The sequence below is a fragment of the Lepidochelys olivacea genome, assembly GCF_965140295.1.
Source record: "Lepidochelys olivacea isolate rLepOli2 genome assembly, chromosome: 16".
Classification (NCBI taxonomy): Eukaryota; Metazoa; Chordata; order Testudines; family Cheloniidae; genus Lepidochelys; species Lepidochelys olivacea.
Window position 1 is genome coordinate 11989847 of NC_140426.1, and position 20991 is coordinate 12010837.

At 49.3% G+C, this 20991-nt stretch overlaps 1 protein-coding gene across 1 annotated transcript in view; it reads right to left on the reverse strand.

Annotated features, from left to right (window-relative positions):
* The window catches only part of ASTN2 (astrotactin 2), a gene marked incomplete at its 5' end in the record, with an annotated part of 616673 nt that overhangs the window by 366990 nt on the left and 228692 nt on the right, over window positions 1-20991 (reverse strand). Inside the window, one exon of the mRNA XM_084650529.1 lies at window positions 14451-14597. Coding sequence (XP_084506655.1) covers window positions 14451-14597 — 147 coding nt within the window. The remainder of the gene's footprint in view (window positions 1-14450; window positions 14598-20991) is intronic.

Here is a 20991-nt window from a genome sequence, read left to right on the forward strand (position 1 = left end):
GAATTCCAGGTCTCAATATAACCTTTAAAATAGAGGGCAAAGAATGCACTAGATTTTTTGAGGATTCAGAGCCTTCCAAAGTGACTCCCCAGAGTGGGAGCCTCTCCAGAAACTGGGTTTATCCCTTTGCAGCACGGAAGACTCACAAGAATTAATAAAGGATTCAGTCTTTAATTTCTGAAAACAGTGTGTGAGGTTTTCGTCTCCTGTCTCCCATTAGCACCAATGGAAGCCAAGCGATTAAGAAACCCCATCAGGACAAGAATCGGCGCACATGCATCCGTTGGAAAATTAGAAGTTAACTGCCATGTAAATGAGGATTGTCAAGGCCTAGTGAGAAAGAAATCTCTCAATCACCTTCCTCCTGCCGCACCAACCGAAGATTTATAAAGCAGGAGTCTCAATGCAGGTGCTTAAATGAGTGGCCTGGGAAAACCCCATGAGAAACAAGTGCTGAGCTCACAGCAGTTCCAGCTGATTTCAATGGGAGCTGCCAAGAGGTTAGTAGCTAGGAAAAGCTGGCCACTTATTTAGGTGCCTATATTTGCATATTGGACATTTATACAATATACAGATACACACTTTATATATTCATATATGCAATATGTATATTAAAAAAATCTTGCTCCTTATTTTCATTTTATTTAAGCTGGTGGGAAGGGCAGCTTTGGGACCCACATGGGGATATTTCATGAGTGCACCTGTAGGGACAATTCCCCCTGCCCTAAAGGACTGAGCAACGACATGGACCAGCACATTACACTTTCACCAAAGCTCTCTACCCGGATTTAAAATGCAGCCAACCCCAAATTAATAGAAACACAATGAATAGGCAATAAACTAAGAGCAACAAACTAACCAAGAAGCAAAACAACAAGACTATTCAAAGGTATAGAAGCATAGAGACATGTCTTGGGGGATGGTGGATGGGGAGCAGGTTGAAAGTGGAGCTAGGTATCCAATAACCATAGGATTTCAGGCTCCTTTGAAAAACCCAGCTGGAAACTGTGTGTTTGCTGTTGAGAGGCAAGTAAAAAAGAGAAAAGAAGTTTATGCAAGCACTATACACAACAACACGCGAACATGCCACTAATGGGGGACACCGATAGCCCTCTGGACTTTCAGAATTCAGGCCAATGTCCATGTAAACTGGGGGATCGATTCTCTCAAACAACACAAGAACTTTTCACAAACCCACACACTCATATGAATATTTATTTATCTGTCCATTCACGGACCAGCTCATGCACAAGATAGTGCAGTGACTAGGAGTCCTGTCCATTTATGTGTGTCCCAATTCCCCCAGCTCAGATTTTCAGACAGGCTCACAGGTATCCTCATCACCTTCACACTTAGTCACCCTCCTGCAAAAAGTATGTATGTGTTGCCCACTGACCCACATGTATTGGGCAAGGTGCTTTTGGTTTCTGTTGCAGGAGTTCTCACCCCCACATCTGTCTGTTCCCTGCCCAGAAGCTAATTCTGACCCCAACCCAACAGTTCAGTCCCCCCTTCCCTCCTGCAGCTCTTCACTCCCCCTCTCCCAGGCCTGCGGCTAGTGGCTGTAGCAGGGACCCCCTCTCCCTTCTAGCAGGAACTGGGGGGCAGCTCCAGGGGCTCTTTACCTCCCTGCCTATTCCAAGGCCAGGTATGGCAGGGAGGGAGAGCAGAGGAGACACCTTGTCCCATTGCTCACAGGATGGGAGGGAAAAGAAGAAAGAAAGTTGCTGAGCCCTTTCTGCTCCCTTCTCCTTCTGTGAGGCTGGCTTAAGGTTGTCGGCTGCAGGGGGACAGAGCTCTTCCTGCAGCAGCTCTGGCTGGATGCTTTGCCTCAGGAGATGGGCAAGAAAGTTGGAGTTTCTTGTGTCATCACCAGTCTAGGCTCCAGCCCTGGCTGAAATCCCGTCACTTATGAAAAATCCGGAGTGCTGACAACACTGAACTCTAAAGAACAGTGAGATACCATAGTCAGGCATCCCTACAGTCCCAGCTTTCAAGGGAGTGTCCTGCTTGACCTCCAACTCTAGCTGTCCCAGTTAAAGCAGAACATTCCCCACATTGAGGGACACCCACAGCCAGGAAGACAGGGGGCAATTTACTCTGGATCCCCCAAACTGAGAGGCATTGTGACTCGGCACACAGGGTCACAGCACAACTCAGGTTCGGTCTGGCCACCCCTCCATCTACAGTGGGGTGGCTGGGCCAAATTTGAATGGCCCTGCAACCCTGTGCACTAGGTCGCAACGCCCATCAAATCTGGCCCGTCTGCGCCTCTGTCTCCGTTGACAAAGGGGCAGATGGGCCAAACCAAAGTGGTGCTGCATCTCATGTTAGCCGCATGAAATGTGCGGAGGTATTCATAGTCTAGAGCTGAAACTTTGGGCCCACGAAGTCAATTTCAGAACTCCCATTCTCGACAATTGTGCCAGGATTTCACCTCAAGCATCTCAGCCATTGGCACCAAAATGATCAAGGTATTTCCCAGTGCTAACCAGCTGCAGTCCAAGAGACGCCAAACATCACTAGCGTGCAGGAAGAAAGGGTCTTTTATTCCGGAGCAACTCAACATTATTCAATAGAATTCACCCAGCAGGTAGAATGCTAGGCCTCAGGACCAGACTGTCATCAATGCTATGGCATCCGATTGCATAACGAAGGACAAAACGAAAATGCAACCGTTCTGAAGCTGTCTGCACAGAGTCCCAATAAATCAAGTAGTGACTGACGCAGCCCGGCTCCACCGGCTGTGAGAAATGGAATGAAAGAGAGGCAGAGGCAAAGAAAGAGCATGGCTGGCACAGAGCATTTCAGCACAAAGCTACGTATGTCTTTTGGCCTCAAACGTAGCTGTTTCCCAGAACTACAAGGTCCACAAAGACTTGAGGCTATTGTTTTGTTTGGGTTTCCACCCCCCTCTCTCAAATGCTGATCAAAGTCAAGCCAGCTAAGGCAGCTTCAAAAGTTCATGTGTCTCGTCCCGAGGTCTCCTTCAAAGTTCAACAAGACTGTTTAAGCTTGACAAAAGAGGCTTGAAGTTTTGACATTTCAAAAATTATTTTCCAGAACAAAATAGGATAAAACAGCTCAGAACACAGATATCTAACAAGGGAACAGAACAAAGCACCCAAAAGGCAGCTAGAAAGGGTTGGCTTTTTTAACTCTCTCGCTCTCTCTCTTTTTTTTTTTTTAAGAGACGGATTATTTTTTACTTCCATTTAAGAATTTTATTTTTCCCCATTTTGTCTCTTTTAGCCCATTGCTACGTCTTGGCGAGCCAAACTCCCTTTGATCTAAAATTAGCATTTCTTTCCTGACTGCTGTGGCTGGTCATACTAAACCCCTTTCTTAATGCTTCTGCCCTTATGGGGAAGTCCCAATAGAATTAGATCCCTGCTATGGAATTCTAAAGGATGGTTAAAACAAAGAAACAGAGGCAAAAATTATAGAAGAGATCATATCCTCTGTTCAATTCTATAGTAATTTATTATTGTAGCGCCTAGAAACCCCAGTCATGGAGCAGGACCCCAGCGTGCTAGGTGCTGTACAAACACATGGGTACTTGGAATAACCCTTTTACATTTCTACAGAAAACTATTATTTTCATTTCTATTAAACAGGAATGGGCTTCTCCCACTAGGATAACACGAGCCACTCTCCACTGACTGGCCCCCTCCCATCCCTATACATATAACATTTTAAAAATACATTTTGCTTCTCAAATTCATCACAGAGAAGCAGTCAACGGACTCCATCCATGTGATCCAAAATACACTGATCTAGGAGAGAAAACTGAGGAGTGGGAGGGACAGATTTCCCTACATACCAGCAAATCTGTCCAGGACTGTGGACAGATTTCCCTACATACCATCAAATCTGATCTCCGCTATGGGAGAGTGGGACACTTCACTCCATGACTTCCCTGCATGTCTCTGGAATGGGGGTGGGGGATGTCTCCCTTCCTCCTTGAGAGTGTCCACCTGCTCTCTGGGGGAGAAAGAGGAATGAAATCCTCAGATTCACTCGAGCTCTGGGGGTTTGATTGTGTAGAACACACACATTAATTGTAGAAATGGACCCAAATGGAATCCCCGAGCTGAATGGTGTGAGCAGCATTCCCTGTGATTCCACGGGGAACACGGCTGTGGGGGGCAGGAGAGAACTGGACCAGCATTTGGGAGGGAGGGGTTTGGAACCCAGATCCAAATCACTGACTGTAGTTTGCTCCTGTTTCCATAAAGGGCCAAGGCTCAGATCTAAACGTGCCCAAACTCAGTGGAAATTCAGATCCTGGGACTCAGGCAGATCTGGACTCGGCGGCTCGAGGCTGTTACTAATGATCACATTTTGCACGCCAGCCAAAGCCGAAGCCACTGAAGAGTCTCCACAAGTTTTAAATTAGTGATTAAAACCCTGTATATTTCTACAGCTGACACCAGAACCATCTCTCCTGCGGGAGGGACTTAGTTTGATTTTTAATTGTTAAAGCTCTCTTTATGGACAATTATCTGTGCCATTAGCAGTGCATCTCTGAATTTTGCTGGAGATTCATCTGTTCTTGACATTTTCTATGGAGCGCTTTGCAATGGCAGTTTCCCAAATGAACCCCCGTGGCCTGGTTATAACTACGCCCCCCATGCTGTGCTCCACTGTATGGTGTCAGTCTTGCCCAACGAGGGGCCATCTGTTTGGGGAAGAACAGCGTACAACATCCTCCATCCCAGAATGCTGCTGCTGCTGCCAGCTCCTCCATTCAAACTCTGCATGGAAGCAGGCAGCCAAGAACACCCAACTGGAGAGTCCGTCCTTAGGCGAACGCGCCACGTCAGCTGCACTGGGGAAACCTGCATGGATGAAGATTCCAGAGCTGGGCTCAAGGTGGCATAATTCCGCTGAGTGCGGAGGAGTCTGTCTCAGAGGCACATTCCCCTCTGGAATTGAGGAAACTGAGGCAGATGCAGCCGTCCCACCCCTTCTCTCCAGGACCCAGAGGGTTTGGCTAGTCCTGATCTCAGGCCCATCCAGAGCGGGCCAGGCTGCTGCCCATTGCATTCTCGTTAGCGTCCCCCTTGGGTTGAAAGACAACAGCAAATCCTCCAAAAGGCTGCATGTTTCCAGGTAAGGCTTCTGCTCTTCCCGGCATTCCACCTCAATCCAGATCTTTAAATTGGCTTGTATCTCCCTCCCCCCCCGAACCCCCCCCCGCAACTCTCCTGCCACCCGATGACATAAGAAAGCAAAGCTATTAATCATTATTATTATTACCATCAGCAGCAGCATCTTAGGTTGATAATTTGGCCCCTCTGAACACAGTGGAGGCTGAAAATGAAATCAGATTGTCAAAGGAAAGCTTCCACTGAATTCTCAGAGCCTCCAAACTCTCACGGCACAGCCTTGGGCCATTGTCCAATCACATTCTCTGGAAACTGGACAATAGTTCAGAGAAATCCAGCCTCACTCTCATTGTTCCGCAATGTTTATGAAGGCCAGGCAATGATAAAGGCTCAAACAAGATACATCTGCATGTCAATGGAAGAGATTCTGCTGCTAGGCACAACGAGCAAACATCCTCCTTGCTGTACAGCACCAGAAACAGCAGAGCAAGTGAAACATGCCAACTCGAGATGCTATGGGAGAAGGAAAAGAAAATGTACTCTCTGTACTCATCAGGAGAGCAGAATTAGATATCCAGGATATTTCTTGCTGCAGGATTTTTTAAAAATGCCACGTTTTCCATACGTCCCAGCAAAAACTGGGAAAGTTTTGTTCCACATTTTGTAAACCACCACCCCCTCTCCCCCCATGTCAATCAGCTGCAGAAATTAACCACAGGCCGGCTGCACACATGTATTCCACAAGGGCCTCCCCCATCTATCACCCACTGGACATGCTGCGGTGCTACCTTTCTTCCTCTCTCCCAGTTAAGGTTCCCAATAAGCTCCCCTTAGCCCCAGGATGGCAAAGCCCTTCTGTGCACCTTGCCTACTCTGTTTCCCCCCACTCTGAAATGGAAACTGACATAAGCGACGTTGAAGATACCCCCTTAAAGAGGCCCCAGCTGATCGGATTCCCAGCCTGCAGTCCTGGCACATATATCCCCACACCCTGGTGCCTTGAAGGGGATTTGAGGACAGGCGCCACCTCAGTTTCAAGCTCCTCCTTGCCCAGAAAATAGAGCAAAGGAGAGAGCGAGAGGTGCTCACCTGCCCTCCCAAACTAAGCTGGCAACCTGGGCTTCCTGGCTGGGTGGCCTGTGCCTGTTGCAGGCAGCCCTGTCTCTCGCTTGCAGGAGGCAAGCCACCTTTTGGAGGGAGGGAGGGGGAGGGAGGCAAGCAAAGAGAGAAAATCTCGGGATCAGAAGCCTGTCAAAGGAACGATAAAAACATGATGTACTTCAGTCTGCGGAATCTATTAGCTCGTCATACAAAAAGTGTTTGTGCTGGAAAACAGCCTTTGATCTGGGCTGATGTAGCCCACGAACTGTTGTTAATATTTAGAATGAGCATCCAGCTGTTTGCCAACAGTTTCTTACAAGCCGAGGGTATAGAAGCAAGGCTATGCGTTATTGGGGAAACCACGATGACTTGATGATTCAGAGCCCGCGCGCACCCCACACAGCCACAGAAATGCAATGGCATTCAAGACAAGCAGCCCTCAGATATGGTCTCTTGAAGAGAAAGATGTATTGCCTCAGTCAATCAGACTGAACAGTGTCCCTAGAAGGGGAAAACACTGCTTACTGTGAAGTGTTTGTACAGGGCTTCCATGATTAAATGCAACAGCATGATTGCATATTCAGGTACTACCAAAGGGAAAGCCTGGTTCAAAGTCCACTGAGTCCATCTGTTGATTTCAATGGGATTTGAATACGGTTCTAAGCAGGGTCCCAGGTGACAAGCAAACAGGAATAGGATTCCCTCTTGCAGTTTGCAGCGGTGAGACAGCTACATGAAGGGTCAAATCTTGCTCTCTGTTTCACTGGTGCAAATCTGGAGTTCCTCTGTGGGAGTCAGTAGGTTAATTCCAGATTTATCCCAGTGTCCCCAAAAGTAGAATGTAGCCACAATGCCAGCGGAAATGCAGCCAGTTCCCCAGATTGAGAGTCTAACGTTTGATGTTAATGTCATATGCAAACGCATGTGCGGGGCATGCTGGGCACACAAGACTGAAATGTCTGAGGAAACAAACGAATGCCTGGTCACCTCGAAGAGTGGCTGAAGAGCGAGCGAAAGCAAACAATTTAAAGCAACAAATTTAATTAAAAACAAAATGAGAAGTGGTTGCAGGCCCAACGTTGCTGCCCGAGGAGCTCAGTCAACCTTCAGGGGAAGTCAGCGAAAGCCGCTAATAGCTGCACGCCATTCCACAAGCGTAGAGGAGATGATCATGTGGGAAGGAGATAAATCATTTTCAGATGAAACAATTAGAGATCAACTGCATGGCAATCATGGAATGGCATTCATCAGGGGCAGGGAAAGTTACATCTTATTTAAAATCCTGCTGCCCTTGTAAGGGGGCAATCCGAGGGGTTGGCTTGGACCTGGAAAACCTCATGGGGTTTTCAGCCTGTTTCCCCCTCTGCACAATTGGGACAGCGAGATTCAGCTGACCACTCCAGCTAACAGCAACTGGATTGAAGGGCTGCTGATTTGGACCTGATTTCAGGCACCAGCGTAGCTGCCCCAGTGCAGATGGGAAAAGCTGCCAGGAGAGGAATCTGCCCCCCCGTCCCCCCCAACCCCCTTGAAACTAGGGTAAAAGTGCCTCACAGTGCAAATCGCTGCTTATAGGGGTTCAGCCCGTCTGCTCCAGAGGTTGCACGGGAACCAGCTACACCGGGGGGTTGAAATTGGGGTAAATCTTCAAGGGGGGCAAGGCCTAAATGTTTGAGTGGGAGGGAGTTTCACAGGACGGGGGAGGGGGCGCGGGGGGTTGGCTCACTGCCCTGGCTGGCCCAACCAAGTCCAAGTCCACTGACTTTGAAGGGCTGGAGCAAGGACTATCTTTTCTCGAGGTTTGCTGGAGAGTGGACAGGATGGAGAGGGGAAGGAGCAGGGGGAGCTTCTTTGAAAAACGTTACAATCCACTCTGGCACATGTGCTTTGAGTTCCACAATGGGGCATCGTTTATAAACCAAAGACCCCCTCCAGACTGAACATCGCTGCCGCCTCATGCTCCAGAGAGTCTCCCCAAGCTCCCCCACTACCACAGCCAGATGTAAACACATGCCCCTGCCGTACACAGGTTGTGAGAACGGGGAGGGGGGAGTTAATGGATACCCCATTTCAAACTGTTCTGCAGCAAGGACACACCCGAGGCTAAGTCCTCCGGGTCTCTTTCTCCAGCCGTGGTTTCTCTACAGGCAGCTCTTGTCACTTGTATCTCTACATTTTAAATGATTCCTTACATGAAAGACCCATTGTGAGTGCTTAACTGAGGAGTGGCGAACATATTCTTAGGGGATTTTGACAATTCAACCAAGGAGCTCTTTCTATTTTTTTTTTTGTTCCCTTCTTTCTTGCTGCTGATAAATGGTACTTTAAGTAACACTTAAAGGTTGAAATCCTCACAAAAGCTACTCTGTATGAGTCTATAATTGTGATCCCGCTCTGAAATTAGAATGACGTCTTCCACTCACCATGGGGTGACATGGTGGTAGGATCTCGGAGTTTCTGACTGTGTCAGCTGGAAATTTGGGAGCAAGTTGTCCCAGGCTGAGGGGTTGGGGAGGGAGAGTAAGAGGGAGGAGGGAAACGCCCAGAAGTTCCCCTCGTGGAACGGCACCCAAGTATTTGGGGCTTGCCCACTAGTGAAATGAAGGAGGGGATTCCCCACCAGCACTCATGGATTCCCCTGAAAACAATAATGCAGATCCCAGGAGATTCACAAGAGGACAATGAATCTGGGACACCACCCCACGGTAACATGACTCCATTGGAGAGGTACTGACAGGACGTCCCCCACTGGCAGCTGCCCCTAGACCCCCTCCTTAAAAGTGGGTTGCACAGCACTGGGAAGAATCTCACCAACGGTCATAGCAGCTTAAGCGCATGAGAGGTGGGTGGGGGTTTTGTTTTGTTTCGGGTTGTTTTCTGCAAGTTGCCTGCCTGGCTTAGGCTGGGGTTTGGGGTGGAGTAGTACCTTCCGTCTGGGTGCCCTGCTTCTAAGCCCAAGATCCACTCTGGCAGGCTACCCGGGGAGGGGGAGGGATGTGCCACAGAGGCAGCTGTGCAGTGCAGAAGGAAACAGACTCACACACAGGCCATCTCCCCTTGCCCCTTCCCACGATGACTATGTCAATGTAATTACCTGTGCTCTACCATTCCCCTGCATTCTGGCAAGTTGTAATGGAGCCAACTCCCACCTCTATAATGCGGGGCGCGTCTGACGAAACCCCACAAAACATGGGGATTTAAATGTAAAAGGTCTATTACAAATATTTTTAAAAAGCAGAGGGAATCGAGAGAGCAGCAAATCGCCTGCGCCAAGGACCCTCCAACCTCTCCGACAAGAGTAGGTACTGGGGGGGGGGTGGATGTTAGCTTGCAACCAGCTTCTATTTATTTGGCTGTCCCATAACATTGAGACAAAGCAGCGATACAAAACCTGAGGCTCATTGTTCTGAGAGGAGGAGAAAACAAACAAACAAATGAAAGAAAGAAAATGAACGGAGAGAGAGAGAAAAAGAGCAATAGAGACGGTTTGGTTATTAAAGCCACCTGGTGCAATAGACTCTCCTCTGCCCCCTTTTGCTTGCGTTCGACATCTGTTTCCATTCCTGTATTCATCCGTCTCTGGACCTCTGCAGCTCCAATTCGCTCAGCTGCCTGATGATGCAGCTTGCTCTGGGGGTGGCTTCTCCCTGAGGCCCAGTGGCCCACACTGCTTGGCTTTTATCCAAGCTGGCTTTGGAATGCGGCACATCTGAGCAAGCTCCCATTTATCTGCTACAAAAGGACGGGGTTTGTTTGTTTTTCCAGGCTCTCCCTTTGACAGCGTTTCTTGTAGAGCTGAGGATGCTGCTAGCAGCGGCTCCACTCTGAGATTTGCCGCGGCCAACAGCATCTATTAAGAAACCGTGCCTCAAAGGGGATCTTTGAGGCCAGTCTAGCCTCACACCTGGGACTGTGTTGAACAAGTGCACCAGCCCTCCCCTTCCTCAGAGGCTGGCTCATCACTCCGCAAACACCAGAGCGTGCTGCTGACAGAGCCTCGAGTATTTATGTTCATGGCAATGTCTGAAAGACGTTGAGCACACGCTTATGGCTCACACAATACTCTGCTTTAACACTGATCAAAGCTCCAAAGGCTTGTCTAACCTGGGGGAGCTTGAAGGGGTGTCATTACATCCATGTAGCTCCAGGGGCACACACCCCTGATGAAGACGCTGCACCAGTGCAAAACTGGGCTTGAGAGCCCTGTGTGCAACTAGCGTAGAGCCTGGCAGTAGGATTGGGATTCTGTGGGTCCCGCCAGACCCACTGGCGTAATAGCCGGAGTGGGACGGGAGCGGGATTGCAAACAGTCCCGGGCAGAGCTCTGTGGTGCAGCTCATCCCAGTAAAAAACCAGGGTCAAGTCACTTATGTAAGCCCGATCTTTTACCAGGGCAGGACATCTACATGGTGATTTGCACCCACTTGTGCTCAAACAACCCAGTATAGACAAGGTCTAACTCTGACAATGAGCCACTAGCTCCATCTTCCTTCTGGTCCCCAAGCCAATTCCCTTCTGTTCCGCCCAATTCATCCCATGCAGAGCAGGAGAGAGGAAATTTGCCTCTCCTCCTTCCTGCCCCCTCTCTTTTCTACATACATTAAGGGCTGCTGTCCAAACAGAAGAATTAGCCTCCGGTTTTGAACTCGGCTATTCCCTTTGCCGAAGAGTGAAATTAGCAACGATCTGTGCTGGGGAGAAACCAAGCCAAGAACACTTCCCTGGGTGTCATTAAAATTTCCCACCCCAGCTCAATGCTGTGATCTCCTTAAATGTTTTATAATATTTTGCTGCCAGCCTGGCACTACCTGGGGATTTGTTGTTATTTAAAGGAAAGAATGGCTCTAAGCAATTCTCCGTTCCAAGACAGGGCCTCAGAGTGCCGGTGCATCTCATGATGAGATTTCAGGAAAACAGATCTTTGCTGCAAATTGTCTCTGTTGCTCCCAGTTCCATCTGGAGCCCTTGACCCCATTTCCCATTACAAAAGAAAAAAAAAGTTTTCACAGTTTATAATGATATTTTACAGTTTCGTTGCAAATCTCATTTCCCTTCTCCTGCAAACCTTTTCACCACTCCTCTCACCACTTTCTCTTTAGAAAAGTCATTAAGGCGGGATGGGAGATTAGCCTGTTTTCCCCAAGTTCCAGAGAGATTAATCTGTTTTATTGGTATTTCATTGTCATCTCTGCTTGAATGTTCTGGGTATTTGCATAATTTGCAGTACCACCCTCTTCCTGGAGACAGGAATATAACCGGCTCCATTTTCACTTTAATGCTATGGAGTCACCACCTTATATTTCATCACAGTTTTCGAGGGTGCAGTGTCATCAGATGGTTCGAATTATGGACCAGGAGTCTGGGCTCCTGGGTTCTAGCCACACCACCGTGTTGTTCTGTGACCTTCAGCAAGTCACCTTAGCTCTCCCTGCTTCAATGTAGCTGACTGGGAGTTAGGAATAGCACTCGTTTCCTTCCATGACTATTGGGTGTCTTGACTAGCATTTGGCTACTATGCATTCATGCAGAGCCTAACACAGCAGGGCCCAGAACCTGACTGGTGGTTCCAAGCACTACCAGAACAAACAGTAAATAACAATATATAAATACACTACGTTCCTTGGATGCAAGTGGATAGAGAAGGAGCAGCAGCCTCTCTTATCAGGGCAACGGTTGCTTGTTTTCTTTCCTAGTCACCGATTACTCATCAGCTATGTTCTATGGAAACGCCACTCACTCCAGTCTAAGGTCTAAGCGCTCTTTTTATTTATTTGAAGGCTGAGGAGAAGTATCTTGTTTCGTTTTGACATCCATTTCACACACACGCCCTCTCCCTGTTCTCAACCCTGAATTTTTCCAACTTCAGCCTACAGCTGCAAAATGGAAACACACTCAGCATTGCTGGTAAGGGCTCAAAGGTTTGCTTTTTATAGGCTATCCAGCATGTGCTGAGGCAGGATTTTCAAAGCCTAGCATATAAGTAGCACCCTCAAGACTTACATCTGATGTTGCAAAACAGGTAACTGCCCACCTCCGTACCATACTGCACCGAGGCCTGCTTGGGTCTAATTTTAAAGCCTGACCCAAACCCGACTAGCCCACAGCTGGCCTGACCCAAGCCTGAGAGTGCCAAGTCATTTTCAGACCCAAACCGAATCTTGCACTTGCTGCTCTACCTGGGTCAGCACCCCGTCACTGTTTCATGCTTGGGACGTGGCCAGGGGAGGCTTCCTGTTCTCCATGCCCACAATCTGTCTCCAGGCTGTGGGCCCCGCTCCTGCTGGGCAATGCCCCCTGGCTGCTGCATGCGTGCTGTGAGTGAGAGGCGCTACGGCTCCTCGGCGCATTCGCGATGCAGTTCAGCGAGGCAGTGGCAGCCGGCAGCAGTGGGGCACGCAGCTGCCGCTCTGCCAAGCCCCCGGGCCGGAGAAGGTGAGCAGAGACAACCCAGCCCAAGCGTGTTAGGTTATTTTCAGGCCCAAACTGAACCTAACACATGTCATCAGGTCCCACTGGGTTCAGGTCTAGTTCCGCAGGCACATTAATCCAGCCAGTGCATGTAATGCTCATGTGCACAAGTACCGTTTTGGGGTGCACTAGAGATCAGTGCAAATTTTGTGGGTACCAACCTTGGAAAATGTCATCATAAACACCAGGGTTGGGATGCGTAGCCCATTTGTGGTTCTGTGCAGGATTAAATGGCTGTGAATTCATTTTGAGGCCAGAGGGGGACCATTATGAGCATCTAGTCTGAACCCTGTGCAACGTGGACCAGACCGTTTCACCCAGTGAGGCGGACGTGCCATAAATTCCATCTCACCGCAGTTGGCCCCTTCAAGGGTCACTTCCTTTGCTGCTTCATAAGCCTTTGTCCTCCCCACCAATGCTAGGACCTCCCCAGTCTCCGGCGAACAGCCCCGGACTGGATCAGAACCGGACGCCCAGTAGTGCAGTATGGGTGCAAGCTAAGAGTGACTGCAGCCCCCTAAGCAGCATCGAATTCTTTTGGACAAAAGACCACCCTCAGCCTGTCCCAGGCGGTAAGGAGAGCGCAGGAGCTAAAGAATTGGAACCGACTGAATAATGGGCCCCGTCTTCAGAATTTTGCCCTCATGTTACTGAAAAGTTACACTTGACGCTCACTGCACATTATATGGAAAAGGTCAGTGAAACAACAAACACAAGGAGGCAAGCTGGCGAAAGCAATAAATAGTGACAGTTGCCTTTGTCTAATTCTTCAGAGCCTCTCGCTCTTCACTCCAACACTGGTAATTTCACGTTCTCCGGAGCAGCGAGGGCCAGAGACAAACAGCTTCACTCTGACAGGAGGGAGAGCATCCATGCAGCTTCCCGGGGTTCGCCGGTGAAGCCCAGTGCTTCACTTCAGAGCAAGCAGGGATTTCAGTCGGACACAGAGTTATAAAACAGAGGTGGGGGGAAGATTTCTGCCTCCCCCTCGTGCCAACAGCTTTGCATGCTTGGGTTTTAGTTCCATGGGCCTGGCATCTCTCTGTCTGAATTGGCTCTGTATGCAGAACCAGGGAAGTTTCCCTTGAGGTACAAATATAATGCACTCGGCAGCTCTCCTGTTGGGGAGGGGGAGGAATCTCAGAGGAAAGCTGAGCCGCTCTGATGCCAACAATACAAATGCAACATAAAAGGACTAGTCTCCCTCCCACACAACCAAACCCATAAATCACTCCATACTCGCCGTGTCTTCCTCACAACCTCCCCGCCCCCTTTTCAAGTGAGAGTGAATGCGGTGCTGCTGAGGACTTGCCAGATTGTCAAACCCCCGAGAATGAAGCCTTCTCTTTATGCAAAAAAATAAGTATGCACAGACAGAGCCTGATGCAGCAGTGAGCCTCAACCCCGTCCTAGAGAGCTCTCTCCCTGGACGTAGAGAGGGGAAAGAACTCTCCATGGCAAAAGTCCTTTTCCTCTCCCCGCTGGGGATGTCAAACATTGTTTTAGGGTTAGTGTGTGGGGTGCTGGGGAAAGGGGGGAGTTAGTGTCCTATAACAGATTGTCCCCAGGTGTTTTTCTAGGCCGTCCCAGCACTGAGGAATAAAGTGAAGGGTGGAAAGTCCCCTGAAGGGTGGTTTGAGAAAGGGGAGTTCTAGGAGGCACTTGGGAATGTCACAAAGCAAAGGACTCTACTGACTAGATTGAACTGGGAAGCTCCAGGGCCCCAGGATGCCAAGTCCTTACACAGAGGTGTCGCTCTCGGGATCTTACCGTCTGCAATGAAGTGCTCGGGCACATGAAGCGTGACCTTCACTGTCAAAGGGCAGGATAGCTGGGTACCACACACCATGGCCAGGATGCAGGAGCTGACTGCAATTAGCATCAGGGCCGTCTTGTTCACCGGACTCTTCAGAGAGCCTGCAATGCAAACAGACACGCATATATACACAGAGGCCAAAGTGAAGTAATAGCGTCTCGAGCTAAAGGGGAAAGACGTGGATCCAATTTGCATCTAACCCATCATGAGCAGCACAAAAGAACAAGAGCAATTCGATCTAACTCTTTAGGGCCCTACCCCGTTTCTGGATACCCATCCTCACCATAATGTCTGAGCACCTCACACTAACTTCAGGATTTTATCCTCACAGCAATCTTGTCAGGTTGAGAAGCACTGTCCCCATTTTACAGATGGGGAAACCAAGGGGCGGGGCAGATTAAGTGACTTACTCAGACGATATGGGAAATCTATGGCTGAGCCAGAGATTAAACCCAGGGCTCCCCCGTCCCACTCCAATGCCCTGTCCACTCAACAACTCACCTGCCTCAGTTTCCCCATCTCTCACTTGAGGATAACACCTACCTGCCTGCCTGCCACGGTGGTTGTGATGCTAAACTCATCAGTAACTGTAAGAAGGCCATGCTAGGGGAAAAGTATGTTTTACTAGAAAAATGTTTCAGTTAATTATGTCTTGTGCTGAAAGGCATTGCAGTTAAGAGCAAGCGATGTTTGAAGACAAATTAGTTCTGTCATGTTAAAGCTTGAAGAACGTAGAATCACAGGGTTAGAATGGGGCGCAAGGATTGTCTTGCCTAGCGCCCTGCTGAGACGCAGGGTTTGTTGTGTCTAAACCATCCAACATTTAGGGGATGTCTGCCTGGCACATTAAGCCCAGGCTCTGACTCAGGTTTTAGCCACTCCCACACACAGATCAGTCTGACTCAGGTCAGCCAACACTCAGGACGAGCGTCCTAGGACCCTGCTGAGGAGGTGGATCAAAGCCCAAGTCCCACTGTAGCTCGAATCCAAGCCCTGACCTGTTGCAGTGCGGATGCAGCGTTTAAGCTGCAGACCTAAGTCAGAAGGTCTGTGTAGTGGAGTATGGCCCTGGCAGCATGGCTGTGAGACCCGGGTCCAGCAATTGTAAATTTAGGTTTATAATGCTGGGTGGATGCTTTAGCACAAGATGACCCGTGCCTGCTGACAGTGCGGGGGCACAACCCTGGAACAGCTTGACTCACTCCCCTCTCCCGGCAGCCCTCCCCCTTCTGGAAAGCAGCCCCCTCACCCCTCTGGGAAAGCAGCTACCCCTCCGTGCAGCTCCCAACTCCTCCTCTGCCTCTCCCTGCAGAGTTAAAGCAGCGGCACCTCTGAGCAGCTCCCAGCTCTTCCTCTACCCCTGCCTCTGCCGCTCCCTGCCCAGCACAGCTCACCGGCTCAGCTGCTCTGAAGGGAGGGGGCCCTGATGCACCACTTGACCCCACATGCCCTCCCCCACATGTCACCTCTGTTGGAAACCCTGAGTCCACAAACCCAGGTCTCACAGAGCTGGGTTTACAATGTCGTGTAGACATATCCTCAATGACTTCAGTCTGAAGCTTTTCCATCCTGTTATTTCTGGTGTTGGTTGCGTTTTGTTAAGATTAGTCAGTCCTCGGATCAATCCCTGTTAAGGCCCAATCTTTCAGAAGTGGCTAGCAATTCTGGGTGCTCCAATTTTTAGGTGACCCAACCTCAGCCACCCTAAAGGGGCCTTAATTTCAGAGAGTAGGTGCTCTGGGCTTTTTGAAAATTTGACTCCTTTAAAGTGCTTTAAGTTGGGAATGTGCAAACTGAGGGCCCCCCAAAAGAGATCACTCCTCATTTTTTAAAATGTAGACCTAAATTTTCATTACTTCAACGACCAAATCGATTTTCTTCAAACTTGGCTTGTTTTGCAGATCTTGCTGAGTCTTAAAAATATCAAGCCAAGTCTCAAGGCTGTGTGCAGTGTGTTATCATTAACTACACCTCGTGTCATACGTTGGTACAATATTATATATTGCACTAATTAACAAGTGATACCTAGATGCTAATTATTAATATTCCTATACTTACAAACATCTAACAGTTAATTCAGTGAGCAAGAAAACAATCTGTGCAGAGCAAACCACAGCCAGTGGATTTTACAAGAGGAGTTTTATTTTGTCAGTCACAGATGTTTACTGTTTCTCTCAAAACCCAGCTCACAAAGGGACTCCCTGCAAGTGCTAGCTAAAATATTTTCTGACAGTAGGAAGGCAGACTCCAGTTCAGGCCAACGCCATGCTGAAGGATCCCAATCCTACCCTGACACCAGAGCGATATGTGGGTCACACTGATCCCTCCCTCCATCTCTGTGGGCCATCTGTCTAACACCACGGATCACAGAACATTGGCACCTCAGTAATAATTCAGGAGCGGTGGTGCCTTTGAGGCGAAAGAGAGAGCCCAGATCTGCAGCTGCCAGGATTAACGCTCTGTCTCATCTCAGAATATGGCACAAAGCTCGGTGCGAGCAAGGTTGGTTTGATTTGGGTGTTTTTAGTGAAAGGGATAAAGTGAAAAAAGAACTCAGCTGGCTGCAGCTCTGGACAGACTGGGCCGAGGACAGAACCGGCTGTGAAATCCTACAGCATAACACACTGCTAAGGAGCCCAAGCTAGGCCAATGGCCCATTAGCTTTCTGGCAGAAGAGGCCAACTTGCTAGCTCTATATAATGAAAGGGAATTGAATCAGTGAATGAGATGGAGAACCACTGTGGGACAGTGGATTACCTCATGGGACACAAAACTATGTACCAATGGCTCCTTTTGGGCCCAGGGTGGTAGTGACCAAATGTCATTACTATCTGCCAGCTGCTTGGCAGTCTATGCTGAATGGAGTCTGTGGTCTCCATCTGCTGCCCAAAGAGGCACCATCCCAACTGGCACCCATGCTGGCCCTCTCCAGAGAGGCCAAAGATTGTGTGCTCCACTGCGGAGAAATCACCCTCTCACTGACAGCAGCCCCAAGATACATTAGTGGGGCAGGCTGGAGAAGCTCGAGTCGCTGCTGTTCGGGCCGCAGCTGCTCTCGGTCAGAGGACTTCGCTCTCCCATTAACAGATTGCACAAGCACTAAAATGGACTTAAGGCAACCTTGCGTTTAGCAATTCTGGGATGTTTGGGAAGCAGCCCTGTAGCATTTTGGAACCTTTTTTCAGGAATATAAAGACACTTAAGCGAGACCACTGGTCTCCAATTAACTGCAGCCTCTGTGACAGTCTGACACAGATCACTGAATTCCCAGCAGAGCTGACTCTATCTCTGTTCAGAATTCGGGGAAAACTATTTATTTATTTCTGGAACTCGGTCTCCTTTCTGACCCCCACCTCCACACATGCACAAATCACATCAGCAAAGTGAGACCTAAAATGCATTTGTTTGAAAACAACGGGAAATACATCCACTAAGATACTCCAGTGCTCTTTACCTCATAATTTGATCGATTCTGCTTTTAGAAATATTGGTGTCAGAACAGAGAATCTCATTTAAGTTGGATTCAGAGCACGAGCCAGCTTTGAAGCTAATGGGAATATATGCACCAAAAATGCAGAGTTTTTTGCAGCGTGCTGGGGGTTTGCAAACAGGGTAAAAGTTTGGGTCTCAGGAAGGCATTCAACACTGAATTAGAGGTGCTGATCTGCTGGACAGCTCCCTGTGACAGAGGCGAGGAGAGTACAGAACAGGGATATTTACATGACACATTTCACATTCCACGTGTACCCAAAGAGCCGTACAAGCACCTTCCCCATTCCCAAAATATACCCACCGCCTAAACTTCTAGCTCTGCCACCGACCTGCTGTGTGATCTTGGGCAAGTCACTTCACTTCTCTGGGCCCATCTTCCCTGTCTTGTTTATTTAGATTGCAAGCTCCCCAAGGCACAGACTTCTCTATGTGGGCATACAACCAAGCCTGGCTGGGGCCACTCAGTGCTTTTATAACGGAAATATATCGGTGAGAATGGAAACATTACGAATCACAATAGACTAGAGAGCGCATAGCAAATGTGTATTATTTAGCCCTTATAAAGCCCCTTTCAGCCCAGGATCGCAAAGTGCTTTATAAACATTAACCCGCAAATCCTAGGGAGATAGGGAAGTACTACTCTGCTTTTACAATTCACCTGAGTCGCAGATACCGCGGCTTGCCAAAGGTCACGCTGTGAGTCAGTGGAAGAGCTGGGAGCAGAAAGCAGGGACCCTGACTCCCAATCTCCTACCCTTCCTACGTGTACCACTAGTGCCATGGCTCTTGATGCTCCACCATTCACTCCCGAACTTTTTTTTTAAAGAAAGCGGCACATGGACCAAAAAAGCAACCGCTGCGCCAGACCCAACGACCTCCTCTTCCTGCGGAAGAGCGAAACGTTTGAAATAGCCAAAGGCCTGAGCAGCCGAGCTCCCGGCAGATGGGGCTGAATGTCGGAGGGAAGGAACAATGTGCTGCCGTTCTCATTTCACTGGCCCTCCTCCCACGTCTCCACCCCTGCTCCATTGCCCTGCTCATTTTCATCTTGTGTATCTAATTACTGACATCCCAAACAGTAAACACCATCGCCCAAGGGTGGCAAGCAGGGGGCTCTGTTCAACCGATCCGCAACAACGGGGCTTATGTTTGAGCTGAAATTAGATTTCCGATTCAGCTCTTTATTGCTTGAGGCCAGTCTGCTGCCAGGTTCTAAGGAACGCTAACCGAATACACAGCTCGTTCCCTCACTCATTAAACAGAGGGGCATTTCTCTCGTTTTCCATCCCACCGCCTGCTCTTCAGACCACTAACGCTTCAGCAGAAGCACTTCTGGGCTGCGTTTAAACACCCATCTGGAGATAAACAGTTTAGTGCCAGATCTCTGAAAAACCCAGGGAAATGGATGTGTTACGACCTGTGTCTAACTAAACACACCTCTAGGGGTTAGCCAGAGGCAGTTGGGTTTGTTTGAGAGGCACAAAACAAAACAAAAATCCAACCCCACCCTTGCCCCAGGGGTGTCCAAACTCCCAGGTATTGCAATAACCGTCAGCAATCATTGAATTGTCTTAGGTGACTTAGGCTGGAGACCCAGGCTTTGCTGCTCTCAATTTATCCCCCCACACCCCTTCCCACAAGCCTGGGACTACCACCAAGATGTTCGCACAGCAGTTTGCCAATCCCAATTCCATCTAAAGGCTGGCCCCAGGTTTATGCTCTACAGGCGGGGAGGGGGCAGGGAATGGAAGCTCTAGATGGAATGAGGCTGCGAGTTGGGCAGCAGGAGGCCCAAGGGGGTGAGGGGAGAGAGGCGAGGGTCAGCCTCCTTCCCAGGCAGCAGCACACAGCTCCTGCCAGCTGAGAGCTCCATCGGACCTTTGTCGGCTGACCCAGTGCCCCAGTGGCAGAGCGGAGAAGGACCTGTGACTTGGAGTCATTATCCCCGTTCTGCTCTCACCTTATTCGAGATTATATAAATATATCACCTTCTCCATAGAGCAGCATTACCCACCTCCACTCACTCCCATGCACCTGGCTGGGGGTGCGGGGCAGAATCAGGTCTCCTTTCCTTTCTCTTGCATGCATGGTTTGGGGACAGGGTGAATTGGGCAAACAGCCTCTCTTCTCTTCACAGCAGCCAAAGGCACAATCTGAGCAGGGGGACAAGGAGGGGTCTTACTCCTTCTCTGGCTAAGTAAAGGCCTGAGTAGGGAAGACAGACACTCCCGGGGTAGACTCCTTGCAGCAGGTGAAGGAGGAGAGGGGTGATGCTGCTGAGTATTGAGGCACATGAAGGTGGAGGAGCAATGCTGGGGTAGCAGAAGGGATGTCGTACTCTCTAGGGTTCTCCACCCTCAGCCTTCCACCCGCACTTTTGCAGCCTTATAAATAATAAGCAAGCTGCCCAAAAAATAAATCCTTCCTTTCCTCCACCCCAAGGCAGGGCAGTACGAGAGGCCAAAATGGTTGGCTTCAGTATTCACAGCCAGTTTTCATGCCAAGTCAGGAGCCCCAGTGGAGAACCTGCCGCTGACAGAGAGCATCTGTCACAGATAGGAGGATGGTAGGGCACCAAGCCAAGGCAGTAGGGTGTGGTGGAAGGAGTATGAGGAATGAGACTGGAAGCCATGAACTTCTGGACTTCAATCCTCCTTCCACCAATGACTTTGGGCTTGTCAAGAGGCAAGTTAGTACCTGGCAGGCTGGGGGTATAAATCTACGGCATACCAGCACATCACTCACTAACTGTCCACGCGGACCCTGCTGCTACGCACTAAGAGTTCCCTAGAGCGGTTTGAGCTATTGCTCTTTGAAACAGGAGTAGGTCAACACTCAAGAGGGAAATTTTAATGTGCGGCAGCAGCATCCACACAGACAGTTCACGGCACGCTACACTCCAGCTTGTCGCGCACTAACTGGTCATGTAGACAAGCTCTTAGGTAGCCTTGGGCAAGTGACTTCAAATCGCTGTGACTTAGTTTCCCAGTCTATAAGAGGTTG